Source organism: Magallana gigas, chromosome 10, assembly GCF_963853765.1.
Source record: "Magallana gigas chromosome 10, xbMagGiga1.1, whole genome shotgun sequence".
Classification (NCBI taxonomy): domain Eukaryota; kingdom Metazoa; phylum Mollusca; class Bivalvia; order Ostreida; family Ostreidae; genus Magallana; species Magallana gigas.
In genome coordinates this window covers 2,541,667-2,564,529 of record NC_088862.1, presented here as the reverse complement: position 1 = coordinate 2,564,529, position 22,863 = coordinate 2,541,667, and the positions used below count along the sequence as shown (strand labels likewise).

Genomic DNA, 22,863 nt, shown 5'->3' with positions numbered 1-22,863 from the left:
GCCATGTTATTTTAAGGACTGGTTCATTCTGAATTTGTATTGTTTAAAAGCGTACCCGAACAGAAAAGAAGCATCCATTTTGCTGTTGAAATATAATTTTTCTAGCAATTATTGCAGAGATCTTCTGAAAGATGACTTTTTTTTATCAGAGGTTTTAGTGAAGTTGAAACATGTAGACATGAATTCCGAAAAATGATTGTAATTACAACTTTAAATGATAAAACGTTGGAGCAAACTTACAAAATATAATTTTTTAGAAGAAATACACGTCTACTGAAGATCAGTTAAGTACATTTCTATATAGAATAACATTTATTATTGTTGTTTTCAATTTATTAGTTTCAATCGCGAAAATTTAATATAAGAAAAAGACGATTTCAAGAATGATTTAAATGAGTTGTTGTGCATTCAACACGTACTATAAAAATGAGTAAACTACTTTCCTCTAATTAAATATCTATTACGTTTTAATAACAAATTATGATTCAAGTTGTAAATTTAAAATTCAATATTGAATTTCAACATAAACGAAACAAAAACGCAATCGACACTGTGCGCATTAAAATCAATAATAAAAATTTGCTTGATGGTAGGAAAACACATTAGGTCAATGCCAGCACGGTTATTTTGTCCCTTAGGTTATTTGTACGTACAGAACAACTTATAGAAAAATGAGAAGAATATCGCACAATAAAGGGCATTGAAGTGGTAAAAATTTTCATTTGAATGGAATGTTCTAAACTTTGTATCGAATGTCAATTGTTATATAAGTCACGCCCATTTCTTTTGAAACGAGAAAAATTGTATTCGTCTCAATGTATATGTACCTTCTTGGACGTACCGTTCCATATTTTTTAGACGGTTTTTAACATGCACGCACATTGAATTTCCTTGCGGGAAAATACTCCACATTGCACTTTACCGGTCATACTGTTTTTGCCATTCTCTATTAGTTACCGAATTAACAAGAATCTTAAAACATTTTAGCATGTATAACTGGGTTAAACTACTTTCCTCTAATTAAACTATAAATAACGATAGACAACATCATGCTTTGGTTATTCTAGTATCAATTTATCGCATTCCAGCCTTACACATACTTTTTTCTTTGACAGCGCTGTCGCATGAATATCTATTATGTTTTAATAACAAATTATGATTCAAGTTTTAAAATTCAATATTGAATTTCAACATAAATCACGAAACGAAATGTTAACGCTATCGACACTGTGCGCATTAAAAATCAATAAATAAAAATTTGCTTGATGGTAGGAAAACACATTAGGTCACTGCCAGCGCGGTTATTTTGTCCCTTAGATTATTTGTCCGTATTGAACAACGTATAGAAAAATGAGAAGAATGTAACGGAATTCCGAATACCGTACAATGAAGCGCATATGGATATGAAACGTAACGTCCTAGAAGGTACATATACATTGAGACGAATAAAATCTTCACGTTTCAAAAGAAATGGGCGTGGTTTAAATAACAACAATTGACATTCGATTCAAGGTTTAGAACACTCCATTCAATCGCAAACTTTTACAACTTCAATGCTCTTCATTGTATTTTTAAAAACAATATATCATTATTGTAGAACTTAATGGACTTGGGAAGTCGTGCTTCAAACCTTTTTTAGCTAGTTTGAGAAATATGTACATGTGCATCTTACATTTTAACCTAAATACATATTTAATAAAAGAACACTTAAATTACGACAATATCTATAATTTGGAGTCAACAGCCGGATTCAAGGAACATTGAAGGAACATTTCTATTTTAAATTGAAGTAAAAACCGATCATTATTATATCACATTTCATATATGTTTATAATCCTGGGATACTGTTACACATTTGAAATTCCTGTTACATAAACTATTGCTTACTTAAACAATTGTTATGGGAGGCACCATCTCCAGATAAAAGGACATCATAAAATATCACTGTAGATCTTCTGAATATTTGTTACAAGATTCTCATCTTCTCACCAAGTGTTTTTTCCTCTGACAGTGCTGAAATCTAGTCAATCTAGATCTAACCAGTTTATTTGTCGGTCGAAACCTTCAACAACATGAATAAAATCACGGACTGCATAAAATAATTATGACGATGTCAGACTCAAATTCTCATATCAGACGAAATAGCTTTTTTTCTCATCTGACGTACTGATATTCATTATCAATATTTTGTTCACTTTAACATACTTTTTACGAACAGTTCTTTAATTTGAAAAGAGAAAGATGTTAATATAAGTAATGAAATGCTTTCTTTGTATCTTTTCCTTCAAATTAATTCAGGTCTATGTATTATTCTGCCTGGGTCACTCCTCATTTATATATTATGTCATTGCAGTCACATGTAGTCTTTCAAACATCATCATGATCATGTCACAAAAATATGGATACACTTAACTATTCATGGCGAAAACCTGTCAAATCTTATGTAAAGGATTTAATTGACGTTGCGTACAATAATTCCTAATTTAAGTTTACATCTCTTCTATTTTATTGCAATTGAATTTAAATCAATAAATTTGGGGCAGTGAAAGAATTCTTCAAGGGTTTTAATATTAGATTATTTTTTTAAAGACATGTTTCAAATACTTCAGGAAAGTTGAATGATTGTGGCCATATTTGAACTGTATTGATATCTTTTAAAAGGACACGCATACAGATATAGAAACCTATCAAATTTAATAGCTAAAATTAATGTTTTCTTTAATAAATAGCATTTCATAAATGTAACATAACAAATGATTTACAAGAAGGTAGGATGATATGAAGGATTTATTGTTGACCACCCGGCCACCGTATCTACTTAACTGATTACTTTTGAGAAGCGTTCTGTGGTGTTTTTGTTTTATCAGTATATTTAACTGTATTATCATCAAATTCGCATGAATATAAAGTATCAATCTTTGTTGTTAATGATATCCATCCGCCTCTTCTCTTTTAAAGGAACATGTTCATATGGCGAGTGTATGTCGATTTCAAACGGGCTAAGTTCATCTAACGTGAGTTGAACAGCTTGTCTGTTAAATTAGATATTTCCTGGACTCTAGTGTTTCATAAACATGTGTTTGTCAATAAAACCATTTAAATCACTCGCCTGAGTCGTGATACTAATCTCCATTCATGTACGTTTATACGTGTATCATCAGTTTATAGATTTTTTGATTTATTTTGGAGAATAACCTTATTTAAACTTACCGACTTCAAGATGTCATCTAATTTAATTTTATTGTACAAAATATCCATTAATTTTATTTTTCGTTTGAAAGAATTGAAGTATTATACTGCATCATCATGTGTTTAATATGTTGTTAAAAAAAGATGATTTTGTTGGTAGTGTTTGTTTAAAAGTTGCAATCGATAATGTTAGTCAAATTTATAGCAATCACATTTGGAAAAAACCCAAAATACCCTTTTTGAGAAACTTTTAATCACAAAAAAATTACCGACTTTTCCGTTTAATCCCCCCGATTACGACAAAAAGCAAACGGGGGTGTGACCGGTCGGCAGAGCATGCTCACTCCTCCTAGGTATCTGATCCTACGTCTAATTTTTAGAGGTCAGTGTTGCTCTGCTTATAATTTGTATTTCGTTTTATGGATTTTTTAGATGGTTGACGGTTTGTTACAGATTAAATTCTTGTTTTCTATGATTCGGAAATTGCACATCTCAACTTTATAAAAATACCTTAATCAAAACCTATATTAAAATGTTCATAAATGGTTTGCAATGATATTGAATTCTCGCGTTCAAAATGTTTTACGTTTAAACAAGGCATGTAACCATCAATCGTTTGTAATCAACGTGGAAACCGTTCGAACTTATTTGGTTAAGAATCATATTTGAATGAATCCTGATTATAAAGATGTCGTTTTCTACTATTTCTTTACTATTTCACTACGGTAGAAACATTTTTAAACCGAAAATTATTCAATTTTAAAAAACTGCAGTGTGTAATATACATGTAATTTGTCATCTATTTTACCAAATAGAACAGTTGAAACATTCAAAAATATTATGAGGATGACAAATCATATGATCCATTAAATACCCGGTATTGCTAAAAAAAAAGATGAAAAAAAATAAAAGAAATAAAAACTTTAAAAATTATAGAGTAAAAATTTCATTTTTGCACTTAATTGTCGGAAACAGCAGTCATTGAAAACATTAAAAATGATAAATCAATATTAATTCAATGATATAACTGAAGCATTGACAAATGATAATAATTTGGCAGATTTACTGAAATGTTGTTTAAAATGCATTATTATTTCTTATAAAATGATAAATTTATTTGAGAAATCTGTCGATTTGGTTGATATCAAGACCTTGTCAGCAAATACAACTTTCCATTGGGTCGGTTGCTGACATGTTTTATTCTTATTGTTAGACAATAATTAATCACTTAATTGTCTAGTATTATGACAAAGAGTAACCGGTCATTAGAGGATGCTCACACCTTAATGGCACATGATACTACCTCTAATTGTTTGAGCGGTCGATGTTTGTTCTACTCCTGTTTTTAACCGGGTTTTCCAACGGTTTTTATGAAAAAACAATTCCAGCTCTTAAACTTAGTCATTATTTGGCAAAATATTGCATATAGGGTACCCTTATTGTACGGATAACGCCTTCTACAATTTTCAAGATAGAAAGTTGTTTTTTTTGCATCAATTGTACATATATCAGAGGTTGGTACATTGCTAGGATTTTGATTTTTGGTAACTTATAAAGAAAAAAATACCAGTTTTTTTTACTTAGTCATTTTTGGCAAAATATTTCATATAGGGTACCCTAATTCACTAAATACTTTAAGTAGTGTTTATCAATTCAGGGATGACATGGGTTATGGATACAGTTCACATAAAAGAAAACCCGGTATGCAGTCACATTGACAGCTTTTCACTTCTTTGAATGTTTCCTTTGGACTTTTGATTCTGAACACCGATTTTCATGTCATTGAGAACTTTATGAATTTGATATTTTACTACTTTATATAGATTTACAAATATAGGCATAGAAATATATTAGGTTTTTTTTTCAATTATAGTTATAGAAATATATAATAATTATTTAAGATACCTATAAAATGCGTCAATACTTTTCATTGTTTGCAAAATATCCGTCAGATGGTTCAAAGTTTCTTCAAACTGTATGGATGAATCATGACAGCCCATTTCTTTGTTTGTCCAAATAGCCGTTGTCTAGTTCAAGGTTCAAACGTCTTGTTGTCTAAAAATAGAAGTTTCAGATCCTTTAGGTGTTATACGTCCCTGTATAAACCGTTGAATAAGGAAATAGTTGTATTTCGGATTCTGGACCTGATATGACCTTGTCTTTCCTGTTTTCGCAGTTTCTTCACTATAAAAAAAGTGCGTCAGTTCGATGAACTGATACACCCATATTCGGAACACTTAGCAATTTCTTTAAATCAAAGGAAAGGTGTTTCATATCAAATACTTATTTTATATAATAAAAATAATATTTTCTTTTAACGATGAAGCTGAACTTCTCTTGAAGTTCATTAAACTTTTACAGTTAAAGGCTTTATTGTCTACATTATAAAGAAGAAAATTATATAATGATTTAATCCAATTGACACTCAAATATTCTGGTTTGATAAACGTGTCCAGTTCACTTATAAACTGATAGATATTGAATTCATTTCTTAAATAAAAATGTCCAAAAAAAAAATACTAAATTTTAAGAACCTGCTATCAGCCATTTTAATTCATCAAAAATCACATTTTAAGAGATACTTGTAAGATATTTTAAGATAAATTAATCAGGATCATAACCTCATTAAAAACCAATAAATATCTATAAAAAAAAATTAATAGAAAATATATTATTTAAATGTATTATTGAAAAAAAATTGTATTTTGGGAGGGTGGTCAAAAAGTAAGATGTTGATTTTTAATCGTAAACTTCTTTGTTGTCATCTTACGTTCTGCTGACGTTTGCATTTCATTCATGTCATTTGCTTTCATGTTTGATAGTGATTTCTGTAATTCTAGTCAGCTTACGTGATGTGAAAGATATTCACCTGTTCCTGTATTAGATATCGTAAACTCGCACCATCTGTTGTTAACAAAAACCCCTGCAAAACGCTTATGTGTTCAGTATCTCATGATGGTGTCATTTGTATAAAGATTTGATTAATGTTTTTTTGCTCTTGAAGCCCAAAAATATTGACAGAAAACAATTTAATTCTTTTTGCATGAAATCAATGATACGTGTAAGTTATCCATGAATCTTCGTATTTTTTTGTTCAATGAATAATTCAATTGACTGAATCTAGACATCGCCCCCTTTTTTCTAATATTTGCTCAATATTTAAGGCTCTTTATGCTTTGTTAAGGACATGTCATCCTGAAAAGTAGATTTCAACATTTATTTTGACGTGAACAAATCACCACGAACAATTTGAATACACATTGTTTTATTAACTGATATATCAAGTTTATATAATAAAATTAATATTTTCGATTAACAATGAAACTGAACTTCTCCTGAAGTTCATTTAACTTTTGCGGTTAAAGGCGTTCTCGTCTACATTATAAAGAAAAAAATTATATCAAAATTTAATCAAATTAGCACTCATATATTCCGGTTTGATAAACGTGTCCAGTTCCCTTATAAACTGATAGATATCAAATTCATTTTTTAAATAAAAATGTCTAAAATTATCATACTTAATTTTAAGAAGCTGCTATCAGCCATTTTAGTTCATTCATCAAAAATCATTTTTTAAGAGATACTTTAAAGATATTTTAAGATAAATTAATCAAGATCATAACCTTTATAAAAACCAATAAATATCTAAAATAAATTAATAGAAAATATATATGATTTAAATGTTTTATTGAGAAAAAAATTGGAAATTATATTTTTTTTTGGGGGGGGGGGTGTAAAAGTAAGATGTAGATTTCTAATCGTACACTTCTTTGTTGTCATCTTCCGTTTTGCTGACGTTTGCATTTCATTCATGTCATTTGCTTTCATGTTCGATAGTGATTTCTGTAATTCTAGCCAGCTTACGTGATGTGAAAGATATTCACCCGTTCCTGTAAACTCATAATATCATAAACTCGCATCATCTGTTGTTAAAAAACCCTGCAAAATGCTTTAGTATTCAGTATCTCATGATGGTGTTATTTGTATATAAGCCATCACAAAATGTCCTAGCGACTTAGAACTACAATTAAACTTTGGTTCATCATGTCAGCAATAACTATTGCACTTCTAACGTTTCTCTGTTTATTTTTAATAGGCGGAGAGGGCCATGACCAGGTCAGCACAAATGATATGTCAAAACGAAACGTGAATCTCAATGGGAGTGAGTATTTCTGAACAGAATAAGTTAGTTTCTTGTATATTAAAAGTTGTAAAAAGGTATGATTATCTTAATTTTATCTTTGCCTCTTCCTTACTATAACACAAGTAAATTTAGGTATTGTAGATCAGTGAAAATTTTAGTGTCATTTTAGTTAAGAACTTGCTACTTACGGAAATTCAGCGGAAGATTCCTAAGGATATCAAAGGCAAAAGTGGAAATGTGAGATACCATCTTTCAAAGTAAGAAAAAATATTTTTAAGTTAAATTGAAGCTGTGATGATGTAATGTTTGTTTTTGAACCGTGAACAAGTGTCCATTGATAAACTCAGTGTTGTAATACGATCAAGCAAAGTCTTATCACAACCTATCGTAATCGAGTATATTCTTAAGAATATTTCTATTTTAGAGTAAAAATAAATAAATTGCAACTGCCACAAAGTGATCTAAGAATAAAGCGACTCAATCCACTTACTGTGGAATGGACGGCAAGAGACGGGGAAATAAAAGGGGAGACAAACTGGTGGTTACGTTACAAGTCCTGGTTGTATGTCCTTATTTTGATACATTATTTATCATTCAAAAATGGTTTAAATCATTCTTTATTAATCATAACAAAAAGCTGCTAATGTATAAAGAATGTTAGGGGGCAGTACACAGACCAAGGGCACGTATCGTTTTCAACAAAGGGAATTGGATTTAGTGTCACTGCTGTATTAGGTAAGATGTAAGATTAAGTTTCCAGTGCATCAAAAAAGATTGAATTTATGTCATCAAACTTTTGATTTACTTTGAAAAGCTTCGATGACCGCCATAATGCATTTCAATAAGAGATATCAAAATCAAATTTTGTGTAAGTGGTAATTATTTGATACATCTTTTAACATAATTATGACCACCAGTTTTTGTACATTATCATAGCAGGGAACAGAATTCGAGTAAGAAACTGTTTCAGCAATCCCCCGTCAGTAGATTTAAGAATCAGAGGACGTTTATGGAGTTGGATCTATCAGCTTGTGATCAAGGATTCTAAAAATGATTTCCGAAAAATGCTTGCTGGATCAAATGGCCTGGTTAGACATATAATTAACAGTCCATATGAGAGAGAGTCTTTAAATCTTATTTTGATATTTGTTTGTAATTTTGATATATTTCTAATAAGTAAAACTTCTGGCTTTAGATCTGTAAATCGGTCAAAAGTCTGCTAAACGGCGGAGGAAATGCTGTAATGAAACTGTTTAACAATTTCAATGGTTAACAATCTGAAGTTATCATTACAAGGTATAGTTTATATTTCCTCATCCTCATTTTCATCAATTAATATCATATGGATAAAACAAATGTGTTGAAAAGAAAATTCAATATTAATCTTGTATTTCTAACTTTTTTACAGGTTACCTGGACATCTGCATCAACCAAACAAACATTCTTGTATATTTGATGAGAATAATAAATAACAATAATACCTGCAAAGTTGTATTTTGTTTTGTTTATCATTAAGTAAAAATGCAAATCTTGTTTACCTTGAGTAGTACTGATTTAGACCATCATTTAGAGACTGACTTTGTGTGATTACCAATATTCAGTTGTACTAAATTGTGAACTTTGCGTACATTTAAGTTATTAATAAATAGAACAATTCATGATAATAAAGCCGTGTAATTTTAAGGACTGGTTCATTCTGAATTTGTATTGTTAAACATAACATAAAAAGAAGAATCCATTTTGCTGTTGAAATTTAATTTTTCTAGCAAACGTTGCATAGATTTTCTGAAAGATTACTTTTTTTCATCAAAGGTTTTAGTGAAGTTGAAACATGTAGACATGAATTCCGAAAAATGATTGTAATTACAACTTTAAATGATAAAACGTTGGAGCATACTATGAACGTAATTTCACAAAATATATATATATTTTTTAAGACAACGTTGTCGCATGAATATCTATTACGTTTTAATAACAAATTATGACTTTAGTCGTTAATTTAAAATTCAATATTGAATTTCAACATAAATCACGAAACGAAATGTTAACGCTATCGACACTGTGCGCATTAAAAATCAATAAATAAAAATTTTCTTGATGATAGGAAAACACATTAGAACAATGCCAGCGCGGTTATTTTGTCCCTTAGGTTATTTGTCCGTACTGAACAACTTATAGAAAAACGAGAAGAATGTAACGCAATTCCGAATACCGTATCTTTAATAACAATGCTGAATACCGTATCTTTAATAACAATATATCATAATTGTAGAACCTAATAGACTTGGGGAGTCGTGCTTCAAACCTTATTTAGCTAGTTTGATGAATACATCTTATATTTTAAGCTAAATGTACATATATAATAAAAGAACACCTAAACTACGACAATATAGATGTATAATTTGGAGTCAACAGGCGGATTCAAGGAACATTGAAGGAAAATTTCTATTTTAAATTTAAATAAAAACTTATCATTAACATATCACATTTCATATATGTATATAATTCTGGGATACTGTTACACATTTTAAATTCTTGTTACATAAACTATTGTTTTGTTAACACTACTGAGAAAAGCCAGACTCACTGCTTACTCAAACAATAAGTGCCTCCACTTACAAAGTAAGTGGAGGCACCATCTACAGATAAAAGGACAGCATAAAATATCACTGTAGATCTTCTGAATATTTGTTACAAGATTCTCATCATCTCACTTAGTTTGTTTTCCTCTGACAGGGCTGCAATCTATTGAGGCTAGATCTAACCAGTTTATTTGTCGGTCGAAACCTTCAACAACATAAAAAAAAATCACGGACTGCATAAACTAATTATGACGATGTCAGACTCAAATACTCATATCAGACGAGTTAGCTATTTTTCTTATCTGACGTACTGATATACATTATCAATAATTTTTTTCACTTTTACATACTTTTTACGAACTATTCTTTAATTTGAAAAGAGAAAGATGTGAATATAAGTAATGAAATGCTTTCTTTGTATCTTTTCCTTCAAATTAATTCAGGTCTATGTATTATTCTGCCTGCGTCACTCCTCATTTATATATTATGTCGTTGCAGTCACATGCAGTCTTTCAAACATCATCATGATCATGCCACAAAAATTTGGATACACTTCACTATTCATGGCGAAAACCTGTCAAATCTTATGTGAAGGATTTGATTTACGTTGCGTACAATAGTTCCTAATTTAAGTTTACAACTCTTGTATTTTATTGCAATTGAATTTAAATCAAACCTCACCTTTTGTGAGAAACTTTTTATCACATAAAATTTTCCTACGGACTTTTCCGTTTAATCCCCCCGATTACGACAAAAAGCAAACTGGGGTGTGACCGGTCAGCAGAAGATGCTCACTCCTTCTAGGCATCAGATCCTACCTCTATCTTTTTAGAGGTCAGTGTTCCTCTGCTTTGAATTTGTATTTTGTTTTTTGGATTTTTTAGATGGTTGACGGTTTGTTATTGTCATTTTTTCATTTCAACCTTTTAACAGAATAAATTCTTGTTTTCTATGATTCGGAAATTGCACATCTGAACTTTATAGAAATACCTTAATCAAAACCTATATTAAAATGTTCATAAATGGTTTGCAATGATATTGAATTTTCGCGTTCAAAATGTTTTACGTTTAAACAAGGCATGTAACCATCAATCGTTTGTAATCAACGTGGAAACCGTTCGAACTTATTTGGTTTAGAATCATTATTGAATGAATCCTGATTATAAAGATGTCGTTTTCTACTATTTCTTTACTATTTCACTACGGTAGAAACATTTTAAAACCGAAAATTATTCAATCTAAAAAACTGCAGTGTGTAATATACATGTAATTTGTCATCTATTTTACCAAATAGAACAGTTGAAACATTCAAAAATATTATGAGGATGACAAATCATATGATCCATTAAATACCCGGTATTGCTAAAAAAAAATAAAAAAAATAAAATAAAATAAATAAAAACTTTAAAAATTATAGAGTAAAAATTTCATTTTTGCACTCAATTGTCGGAAACAGCAGTCATTGAAAACATTAAAAATGATAAATCAATATTAATTCAATGATATAACTGAAGTATTGACAAATAATAATAATTTGGCAGATTTACTGAAATGTTGTTTAAAATGCATTATTATTTCTTATAAAAAAATTAATTTATTTGTGAAATTTGTCGATTTGGTTAATATCAAGACCTTGTCAGTTCATTTCTAGATGTTCTACTCATGGAAATTAGGGGTATTACTATTTCATACTCCACTTTTAAGAAAAAGGAAAGAGAAAATAAAGAAAAATCATTACTCAAAGAAATAGATAAATTAGAGTCTGAGGAAAATATTAATCTACATGCAGTTGAAGAAAAGAGATTATTACTAGAAAACATTAGGAAAGAAAAGATGATAGGGCATATGATCAGAGGTAAAGCTAGATGGGTTGAGGAAGGAGAAAAGCCTACCAGATATTTTTGTAACTTAGAAAATCGTAATTATATTGATAAAACTATTAAAAAATTAGAATTAGAAGGAAGTGGTATGATCTATGACCAGGCAGAAATTCTTAATGAAGTTAAAACTTTTTACAAAAATCTCTATGCAAAAAGAGATTCTGAACTATTGGACCTAGACCTCGAAGACATTATTCAAATCCATATTCCAAAATTAGATACATGTCTCTCAGAATCATTGGACAGAAATATATCTGAAAATGAAATTTATGAAGTCTTAAAAAACATGAAAAAGAATAAATCCCCAGGTAGCGATGGATATACTGTCGAGTTTTTTAAATTCTTTTGGGTTGACCTAAAGGAATTTATTCTGAAGTCAATAAATTGTATTTTCTCCAAAAAGGAACTTCCTATTTCTCAACGTTTGGGAATTATATCATGTTTGCCGAAGGGAGATAAACCTAGACAATTTTTAAAAAACTGGCGACCGATTACACTTTTGAATGTTATATATAAACTTATTTCAGGTTGTCTTAGTTCGAGAATTAAATCTACTTTAGATTATCTTATTTCTGACACTCAGTCGGGCTTTATTAAAGGAAGATACATTGGAGAAAATACCAGATTTATATATGACTTAATGCATTTTACTGAAGTTAAGAAAATACCAGGACTATTAGTGTTAATAGATTTTGAAAAAGCCTTCGATTCAATTTCTTGGTCTTTTATTTACAAAGTCTTAAAGTTTTTCGGATTTGGTGAATACATTATACAATGGGTTAAGATTCTTAACACTAATTTCAAGGCAGCTGTTTTACAAAGTGGTTTTTTATCGGACCAACTTTGTGTTGAGAGAGGATGTAGGCAAGGAGACCCTGTTGCACCGTATTTATTTCTTCTTTGTGCTGAGATTCTATCAGCCTTGATAAAGGAAAATAATGATATTAAGGGCATTCTGATACATGGTAAGGAACATAAAATAAGTCAATATGCTGATGATACATCTTTAATTCTTGATGGCTCACCTAATTCACTATTTACAGCTTTTGATACTTTAGAATTTTTTTCAAAACTATCTGGGTTGAAAGTAAATAGCTCTAAAACAAAAATAATTTGGATAGGATCGAAAACATTTTCAAATCAGGTGTTTCATCACTCTAGATGGAAACTTGATTGGGGTTCAACAACATTTAACTTATTGGGTATCTGTTTTTCTGTTGATTTAGAACAAATTACTGACCTAAACTACTCTATGCAGATTCCTAAAATAAAAAGTATGATAAAACATTGGAATAGAAGAATTCTTACTCCAATTGGTCGTGTGACTGTAGTAAAGTCCTTAATCATTCCAACAATCAACCACTTATTTATATCATTGCCGACACCCAGAAGGGAGACAATTTTATCTCTCAATAAAGACATTTTTGAATTTGTTTGGAATGCAAAGTGTGACAAAATAAGGCGTTCAGTTATAACTCAAGACTATCAACAAGGAGGGTTAAAAATGTTAGAAATGAACAAATTTATTATGTCATTGAAATGCTCATGGTTGAAAAGGTTGATTAAAGGTAAAAAATCATGGATAGATATTTTTGGAGCTATTAATGGTGTACAAATTGTTAACAAATTACTTGATTTTGGTGATGCATTCATATCAGAATGTGTAATTCCAAAAAATAATGTTTTTTGGCAAGATGTTTTCAATTCTTTTCTCTGTGTTATAAAATCTTTTAATGGGAGTTTCGTCAAAGAAAACCTCCCTAGTATTCCTGTTTGGTATAACACAAATATTAAAGTGGGTATGAAAACATTATTTATAAAAAGCTGGTATGAAAAGGGTGTCAAAATAATCAGTGATTTTCTTGATGTGGATGGAAATCTTTTACCACATGATATTTTTCAACATAGATTCAATATGAATGTCTGCATTATGCAGTATAACAGTGTAGTAAGTGCCATATCAAGATATCTTAAATCTTTTCTAACAAAAAATTCATACCAAGGGTTTATTACTCCATACATTCCAATATATTATAAATCTTTGTTGTTGCATAATAAATGTACTAATGTAGTGTATAGACAATTAAACTCTTGTAATGTAATTCCTACTTCCATATCCAAGTGGGAATCAGAGTTAGTTCAATATGGAGCCAACATATGTGTTAATGATGCTTTTAATGTATGCTTTAAAACAACCAAAGACACTCAGCTACAATGGTTACAATTTAGATTACTTCATAGAATTCTACCTGTGAATCATTACTTAAAGAAAATTAAGGTGGTGTCCTCTGACTGTTGCTCATTTTGTAAACATGAAGTTGAGACAATTCAGCATGTCTTCATAAACTGTGAAAAAGTATCCACAATATGGAGCAACCTAAGCTTGCATATTTACCATGCAACGTCCTTAAGACTTGGTTTTAATGTAGTTAATATTTTGTTTGGTGAACTTCCAATGTCTAAAAACAACAAAGTTATTAATTTAATTATTCTATGTTCGAAACAATATTTGTTTACTTGTTTAAAAAAAGGCAAACTGCCATGCCTTTCTGGACTTTTATCTTATTTATTTAACAAATACAAGGTTGAAAAATATATAGCTTGTAAAAATTTTGAAATGCAAAAATTTGTCAATACCTGGCAACCCTGGTATTCTATTTTTGACACTATGATTCAATCTTAGTCATGTTATTTGTCTTAATTAACACTTTGTTCATTAATTACCAATTTATGTGCTTTCATCCGTTCTAATATTCTTACTCTTTTATATTTACCATATGATTTTTTTGTTTTTGTTTTTCTTTTGTTTTTTTGGTTTAATTCTTTTGTTATTTTTTCAATTTAAGCAGCCTCTACCAATTACATTGAGTGTGAGAGAGTGAGCATGCGTGAAAGAATATTAAAAAAACTGTATTGAATTTATTTATTATGTTTCTTGAGAGTAAAATAGATTAAAAAAAAAAAAAAAAAAAAAAGACCTTGTCAGCAAATACAACTTTCCATTGGGTCGGTTGCTGTTCGTATTGTTAGATAATAATTAATCACTTAATTGTCTAGTATTATGACAAAGAGTAACCGGTCATTAGAGGATGCTCACACCTTAATGGCACATGATACTACCTCTAATTGTTTGAGCGGTCGATGTTTGTTCTACTCCTGTTTTTAACCGGGTTTTCCAACGGAAATATCCGGTTTCTGAAATGGTGAAAATGACAATCGGGCGGGCGGGCGGCTGCCAAAAGTTGTACGGATAACGCCTTTGCCCGGATTTTGATTTTTGAATTTTTATGAAAAAACAATTCCAGCTCTTAAACTTAGTCATTTTTTGGCAAAATATTGCACATAGGGTACCCTTATTGTACGGATAACGCCTTCTACAATTTTCAAGATAGGAAGTTGTTTTTTTTTGCAGATCAATTGTACATATATCAGAGGTGTGCACATTGCTTTGATTTTTGGTAACTTATAAGGAAAAAATACCAGTTTTGTTTACTTAGTCATTTTTTGGCAAAATATTTCATATAGGGTACCCCAATTCACTGAATAGGGTAGGTAGTGTTTATCAATTCAGGGTTGCCATGGATTATGGATACAGTTCACATAAAAGAAAACCAGGTTTGCTGTCACATTGACAGCTTTTCACTTCTTTGAATGTTTCCTTTGGACTTCTGATTCTGAACACTGATTTTCATGTCATTGAGAACTTTATGAATTTGATATTTTACTACTTTATATATCTTTACAAATATAGTCATATAAATATATTAGGTTATTTTTCAATTATAGTTATAGAAATATATAATGATTATTTAAGATACCTATAAAATGCATCAATACTTTTCATTGTTTGCAAAATATCCGTCAGATGGTTCAAAGTTTCTTCAAACTGTATGGATGAATCATGACAGCCCATTTCTTTGTTTGTCCAAATAGCCGTTGTCTAGTTCAAGGTTCAAAAGTCTTGTTGTCTAAAAATAGAAGTTTCAGATCCTTCAGGTGTTTTACGTCCCTGTATAAACCGTTGAATAAGGAAATAGTTGTATTTCGGATTCTGGACCTGATATGACCTTGTCTTTCCTGTTTTCGCAGTTTCTTCACTATAAAAAAAGTGCGTCAGTTCGATAAACTGATACACCCATATTCGGAACACTTAGTAATTTCTTTTAATCAAAGGAAAGATGTTTCATATCAAATACTTAGTTTATATAATAAAATAATATTTTCTTTTAATGATGAAGCTGAACTTCTCTTGAAGTTCATTAAACTTTTACGGTTAAAGGCTTTATTGTCTACATTATAAAGAAGAAAATTATGTTATGATTTAATCCAACTTACACTCATATATTCTGGTTTGATAAACGTGTCCAGTTCACTCATAAACTGATAGATATCAAATTCATTTCTTAAATAAAAATGTCAAAAAAAATACTAAATTTTAAGAACCTGCTATCAGCCATTTTAATTCATCAAAAATCACATTTTAAGAGATACTTGTAAGATATTTTAAGATAAATTAATCAAGATCATAACCTTATTAAAAACCAAAAAATATCTATAAAAAAAATTAATAGAAAATATATGATTTAAATGTATTATTGAAAAAAAGTTGTATTTTGGGAGGGGGGGTCAAAAAGTAAGATAATGATTTCTAATCGTAAACTTCTTCGTTGTCATCTTACGTTCTGCTGACGTTTGCATTTCATTCATGTCATTTGCTTTCATGTTCGATAGTGATTTCTGTAATTTTAGTCAGCTTACGTGATATGAAAGATATTCATCCGTTCCTGTATTAGATATCGTAAACTCGCACCATTTGTTGTTTAAAAAAACCCTGCAAAATGCTTATGTGTTCAGTATCTCATGATGGTGTCATTTGTATAAAGATTTCATTAATGTTTTTTCGCTCTTGAAGCCCAAAAATATTGCCAGAAAACAATTTAATTCTTTTTGCATGAAATCAATGATACGTGTAAGTTATCCATGAATCTTTGCATTTTTTTTTGTTCAATGAATAATTCAATAGACTGAATCTAGACATCAACACCCTTTTTCTAATATTCGCTCAATATTTAAGGCTCTTTATGATTTGTTAGGGACATGTCATCCTGAAAAGAAGATTTCAACATTTATCTTGACATGAGCAAATCACCACGAACAATTTGAATACACATTGTTTTATAAACTGATATATCAAGTTTATATAATAAAAATAATATTTTCTTTTAACGATGAAGCTGAACTTTTCTTGAAGTTCATTAAACTTTTACGGTAAAAGGCGTTCTTGACTACATTATAAAGAAGAAAATTATATCATAATCTAATCCAATTTGCACTAGTATATTCTGGTTTGATAAACGTGTCCAGTTCACTTATAAACTGATAGATATCAAATTCATTTCTTCAATAAAAATGTCCAAAAAAATCGTATTTAATTTTAAAAAGCTGCTATCATCCATTTTAATTTATTCATCAAAAATCACATTTAAGAGATACTTTTAAGATATTTTACGATAAATTAATCAAGATCATAACCTTTATGAAAACCAATAAATATCTAAAAAAAAATATTAATAGAAAATATATATGATTTAAATGTTTTATTGAGGGGGGGGGGTCAAAAAGTAAGATGTTGATTTCTAATCGTAAACTTCTTTGTTGTCATCTTACGTTCTGCAGACGTTTGCATTTCATTCATGTCATTTGCTTTCATGTTTGATAATGATTTCTGTAATTCTAGTCAGCTTACGTGATGTGAAAGATATTCACTCGTTCCTGTATTAGATATCGTAAACTTGCATCATCTGTTGTTAAAAAAACCCTGCAAAATGCTTTAGTATTCAGTATCTCATGATGGTGTCATTTGTATATAAGCCATCACAAAATGTCCTAGCGACTTAGAACTACAATTAAACTTTGGTTCATCATGTCAGCAATAACTATTGCACTTCTAACGTTTCTCTGTTTATTTTTAATAGGCGGAGAGGGCCATGACCAGGTCAGCACAAATGATATGTCAAAACGAAACGTAAATCTCAATGGGAGTGAGTATTTCTAAACAGAATAAGTTAATTTCTTGTATATAAAAAGTTGTAAAAAGGTATGATTTTTTTTTATTTTTATCTTTGCCTCTTTTTTTCTATAACACAAATAAATTTAGGTATTGTAGATCAGTGAAAATTTTAATGTCATTTTAGTTAAGAACTTGCTGCTTGCGGAAATTCAGCGGAAGATTCCTAAGGATATCAAAGGCAAAAGTGGAAATGTGAGATACCATCTTTCAAAGTAAGAAAAAATATTTTTAAGTTAAATTGAGGGTGTGATGATGTAATGTTTGTTTTTGAACCGTGAACAAGTGTCCATTGATAAACTCAGTGCTGTAATACGAACAAGCAAAGTCTTATCACGACCTATCGTAATCGGGTATATTCTTAAGAATATTTCTATTTTAGAGTAAAAATAAATAAACTGCAACTGCCACAAAGTGATCTAAGAATAAAGCGACTCAATCCACTTACTGTGGAATGGACGGCAAGAAACGGGGAAATAAAAGGAGAGATGAACTGGTGGTTACGTTACAAGAACTGGTTGTATGTCCGTATTTTGATACATTATTTATCATTCAAAAATGGTTTAAATCATTCTTTATTAATCATAAGAAAAAGCTGCTAATGTATAAAGAATTTTTAGGATGCAGTACACAGACCAAGGACACGTATCGTTTTCAACAGAGAAAATTGGATTTAGTGTCACTGCTGTATTAGGTAAGATGTTTGTGAAGAAGATTCCAGTGCATTGATATAACAAAAATTAGAAAAGATTGAATTTATGTCATCGAACTTTTAATTTACTTTGAAAAGCCACGATGACCGCCACGAACCATTTCATTTAGAGATATCAAAATCAAAGATTTTGTGAGCCGTAATTATATGATACATCTATCAACACCTTTTGAAGGAATAATTATGACCACCAGTTTTTGTACATTATCATAGCAGGGAACAGAATTCGAGTGAAAAACTGTTTCAGCAATCCTCCGTCAGTAGATTTAAGAATCAGCGGACGTTTATGGAGTTGGATCTATCAGCTTGTGATCAAGGATTCTAAAAATGATTTCCGAAAAATGATTGCTGGATCAAATGGCCTGGTTAGACATATAATTAACACTCCATATGATGGAGAGACTTTACATCTTATTTTGATATTTGTTTGTATTTTTTTTATATATTTCTAATAAGTAAAACTTCTCGCTTTAGATCTGTAAATCAGTCAAAAGTCTGCTAAACCGCGGAGGAAATGCTGTAATGAAACTGTTTAACAATTTCAATGGTTAACAATTTGAAGTTATCATTACAAGGTATAGTTTATATTTCCTCATCCTCATCTTCATCAATTAATATCATTTGGATAAATCAAAATGTAAAGCAAAGAAAATTTAGTCTTATGATTTGTATTTCTAACTTTTTTTACAGGTTACCTGGATATCTGCATCAACCAAACAAAAATTCTTGTATATTTGATGAGAATAATAAATAACAATAATACCTGCAATGTTGTATTTTGTTTTGTTTATCATTAAGTAAAAATGCAAATCTTGTTTACCTTCAGTAGTACTGATTAAGACCATCATTTAGAGTCTGACTTTGTGTGATTACCAATATTCAGTTGTACTAAATTGTGAACTTTGCGTACATTTAAGTTATTAATAAATAGAACAATTCATGATAATTAAGCCATGTAATTTTAAGGACTGGTTCATTCTGAATTTGTATTGTTAAACAACCTTCCAGAACATAAAAAGAAGAATCCATTTTGCTGTTGAAATTTAATTTTTCTAGCAAACGTTGCATAGATCTTTTGAAAGATTACTTTTTTTTTCATCAGAGGTTTTAGTGAAGTTGAAACATGTAGACATGAATTCCAAAATACGATTGTAGTTACAACTTTAAATAATAAAAAAGTTGAGTAAATAATTCTTGATTTTATGATGTTGAGGCTTATGTTATACTATGAACGTAATTAAATATTACGCCAGAAACCTTCAAACTATAATTTTCTTTAGCAGAAATACACGCCTATTGAATATCACATTAAAAGTACATCTATATATAGAGATAACATTTATTATTGTTGTTTTTTTTCAATTTATTAGTTTTAATGGTGAAAGTTTAAGAAAAAGACGATTACAAGAACGATTTAAATGGGTTGTTGTGCATTCAACACGATAAAATTGAGTAAACTACTTTCCTCTAATTAAACTATACATAACGATAGACAACATCATGCTTTGTTTATTTTATAATCCATTTATCTAATTGCAGCCTTACACATACTTTTTTCATTGACAACTTTGTCGCATGAATATCTATTACGTTTTAATAACAAATTATGACTTTAGTCGTAAATTTAAAATTCAATATTGAATTTCAGCATAAATCACGAGACGAAATGTTAACGCTATCGACACTGTGCGCATTAAAAATCAATAAATAAAAATTTGCTTGATGATAGGAAAACACATTAGAACAATGCCAGCGCGGTAATTGTGTCCCTTAGGTTATTTGTCCGTACTGAACAACTTATAGAAAAATGAGAGGAATGTAACACAATGCTGAATACTTTTAAATACAGTTTATTTGTAAGTCTAAACCTTCAACAACATAAAAAAAAATCACGGACTGCATAAAATAATTATGACGATGTCAGACTCAAATTCTCATATCAGACAAGTTAGCTATTTTTGCTTATCTGACGTACTGATATATTTTATGAATAAATTTTTTTCACTTTTATATACTTTTTACGAACAATTCTTTAATTTGTAAAGAGAAAGATGTGAATATAAGTAATGAAATGCTTTCTTTGTATCTTTTCCTTCAAATTAATTCAGGTCTATGTATTATTTTGCCTGGGTCACTCCTCATTTATATATTATGTCGTTGCAGTCACATGCAGTATTTCAAACATCATCATGATCATGCCACAAAAATTTGGATACACTTAACTATTCATGGCGAAAACCTGTCAAATCTTATGTGAAGGATTTGATTTACGTTGCGTACAATAATTCCTAATTTAAGTTTACATCTCTTATGTTTTATTGCAATTGAATTTAAATCAATATATTTGAGGCAGTGAAAGAATTCTTGAAGGGTTTTAATATTAGATTATTTTTTTAAAGATATGTTTCAAATACTTCAGGAAAGTTGAATGATCGTGGCCATATTTGAACTGTATTGATGTCTTTTAAAAGAAGGACACGTATACAGATAGAGAAAAATATCAAATTTAATAGCTAAAATTAATGAATGTTTTCTTTGATAAATAGCATTTCATAAATGTAACATAACAAATGATTTACAAAACATTAGGAAGATATGAAGGATTAATTGTTTACCACCCAGCCATAACTAATCACTTTTGAGAAGCGTTCAGCGGTGTTTTTGTTTTTTCCGTATATTTAACGTTATTATCATTAAATCCGCATGGATATAAAGTATCAATCTTTATTGTTAATGATATTCATCCGCCTCTTCTCGTTAAAAGGAAGATGTTCATATGGCGAGTGTAATTCAATTTCAAACGGGCTAAGTTCATCGAACGTGAGTTGAACAGTTTGTCTGTTAAATTGGATATTTCCTGGACTCTAGTGTTTCATAAGCATGTGTTTGTCAATAAAACCATTTAAATCACTCGCCTGAGTTGTGATACTAATGTCTCCATACATGTACGGTTATACGTGTACCATCAGTTTTTTATACATTTTTTTGTTCTATTTTGGAGAATAACCTTATTTAAACTTACCGACTTCATGATATCATCTAATTTGATTTTATTGTACAAAATATCCATTATTTCTTTTCCTTTAAAAGAATTAAAAGAATTATACTGCATCATCATGTGTTTAATATGTTGTTTGAAATAGATGCTTTTGTTGGTAGTATTTGTTAACATCGACAATTTAAATTTATAGCAATCACATTTGAAAAAAAACAAAACACTTTTTTCGAGTAACTTTTAATCACAAAAATTTACCTACGGACTTTATCGCTTTTCCCCCTCAATTACGACAAAGAGCACACGGCATGTGTGACCGGTCAGCAGAGGATGCTCACTCCTCCTAGGCATCTGATCCTACCTCTATCTTTTTAGAGGTCCGTGTTGCTCTGCATTGACTTTGTATTCCGTTATATGGACTTTTTAAAATGGTTGACGATTTGTTATTGTCATTTTGTCATTTAAATCTGTTTACAGATTAAATTCTTTTTTCCTATGATTATGAAATTGTACATCTTAACTTTATAAAAAGACCTTAATCAAATTTTATATTGAAATGTTCATAAATGGCTTGTAATGATATTAAATTCAAGCGCTCAAAATGTTTTTACACATAATCAAGGAATGTCACCATCAATCGTTTGTAATCAACGTGGAAACCATTCGACTTTATTTGGTTTTGAAACATGGATGAATCCTGATTATAAAAATATCGTTTTTCTACTGTCTCTTTACTATTACACTGCGACAAAAACATTTTTAACTTTAATAAATGCAGTGTGTAATATAAATGTATTTTTTGTCATCTATTTCACCAAATAGAACAGTTAAAACATTAAAAATATCATGTGAATGACAAATCTTATGATCCATTAGATATTGCAAAAAAAGATTTTAAAAAAATAAAAAATAGATAAAAACTTTAGAAATTATAGAGTAAAAATTTCATTTTTGGACTCAATTGTCGCAAATAGCAGTCATAAAAAGCATAAAAAATGATAAATCAATTTTAATTCAATGACATACATGTAACTTAAGTATTCAGAAATAATAATAATTTGGCAGGTTTACTGAAATGTTGTTTAAAATGCATTATTATGTATTACAAAAATAATAAATTTATTTGTAAAATTTGTCGATATGGTTCATATCAAGACCTTGTCAGCAAATACAACTTTCCATTGGGTCGGTTGCTGATATGTTTTGTTCTTATTGTTAGACAATAATTAATCACTTAACGAGGCCGAGTACAGAACGAGTACGCACGCTTTCGCGCAGATTTTCAATTTCATGT

At 29.7% G+C, this 22,863-nt stretch overlaps 2 protein-coding genes across 4 annotated transcripts; both read left to right on the top strand.

Annotated features, from left to right (window-relative positions):
- The first annotated feature begins 7,182 nt into the window (after nucleotides 1–7,182).
- Nucleotides 7,183–8,821, top strand: LOC136269609 (uncharacterized). 2 transcript variants are annotated; one of them, XM_066073405.1, is made up of 7 exons: nucleotides 7,183–7,351; nucleotides 7,503–7,590; nucleotides 7,758–7,895; nucleotides 7,995–8,068; nucleotides 8,273–8,421; nucleotides 8,529–8,629; nucleotides 8,742–8,821. In XM_066073405.1, exons 1-6 carry the CDS (start codon nucleotides 7,234–7,236, stop codon nucleotides 8,604–8,606), a joined length of 645 nt encoding a protein of 214 aa, XP_065929477.1. In that variant the 5' UTR covers nucleotides 7,183–7,233; the 3' UTR covers nucleotides 8,607–8,629; nucleotides 8,742–8,821. The 2 variants fall into 2 exon arrangements, with proteins under 2 accessions (XP_065929477.1, XP_011436330.3); XM_011438028.4 differs by having other exon boundaries at nucleotides 7,184–7,351; nucleotides 8,270–8,421.
- An 8,820-nt stretch (nucleotides 8,822–17,641) lies between these two features.
- Nucleotides 17,642–19,343, top strand: LOC136269690 (uncharacterized). Of its 2 annotated transcripts, none has more exons than XM_066073407.1 (7): nucleotides 17,642–17,836; nucleotides 17,990–18,077; nucleotides 18,245–18,382; nucleotides 18,483–18,556; nucleotides 18,791–18,939; nucleotides 19,049–19,149; nucleotides 19,265–19,343. In XM_066073407.1, the coding sequence occupies exons 1-6, from the start codon at nucleotides 17,719–17,721 to the stop codon at nucleotides 19,124–19,126; spliced, it is 645 nt and encodes a 214-aa protein (XP_065929479.1). In that variant the 5' UTR covers nucleotides 17,642–17,718; the 3' UTR covers nucleotides 19,127–19,149; nucleotides 19,265–19,343. The 2 variants fall into 2 exon arrangements, with proteins under 2 accessions (XP_065929479.1, XP_065929478.1); XM_066073406.1 differs by having other exon boundaries at nucleotides 17,644–17,836; nucleotides 18,788–18,939.
- Nucleotides 19,344–22,863: the final 3,520 nt, after the last annotated feature.

What these genes read in the sequence shown, in the direction of transcription:
- LOC136269609 (XM_011438028.4), top strand. Translation starts at nt 7,234, where the DNA reads ATGTCAGCAATAACTATTGCACTTCTAACGTTTCTCTGTTTATTTTTA. An exon ending in AAACGTGAATCTCAATGGGA is followed by an intron (nt 7,352 to 7,502) that starts GTGAGTATTTCT and finishes GTGTCATTTTAG; the next exon opens with TTAAGAACTTGCTACTTACG. An exon ending in TAGTGTCACTGCTGTATTAG is followed by an intron (nt 8,069 to 8,269) that starts GTAAGATGTAAG and finishes ACATTATCATAG; the next exon opens with CAGGGAACAGAATTCGAGTA.
- LOC136269690 (XM_066073406.1), top strand. Translation starts at nt 17,719, where the DNA reads ATGTCAGCAATAACTATTGCACTTCTAACGTTTCTCTGTTTATTTTTA. An exon ending in GTGAGATACCATCTTTCAAA is followed by an intron (nt 18,078 to 18,244) that starts GTAAGAAAAAAT and finishes TTTCTATTTTAG; the next exon opens with AGTAAAAATAAATAAACTGC. An exon ending in TTACGTTACAAGAACTGGTT is followed by an intron (nt 18,383 to 18,482) that starts GTATGTCCGTAT and finishes AAGAATTTTTAG; the next exon opens with GATGCAGTACACAGACCAAG.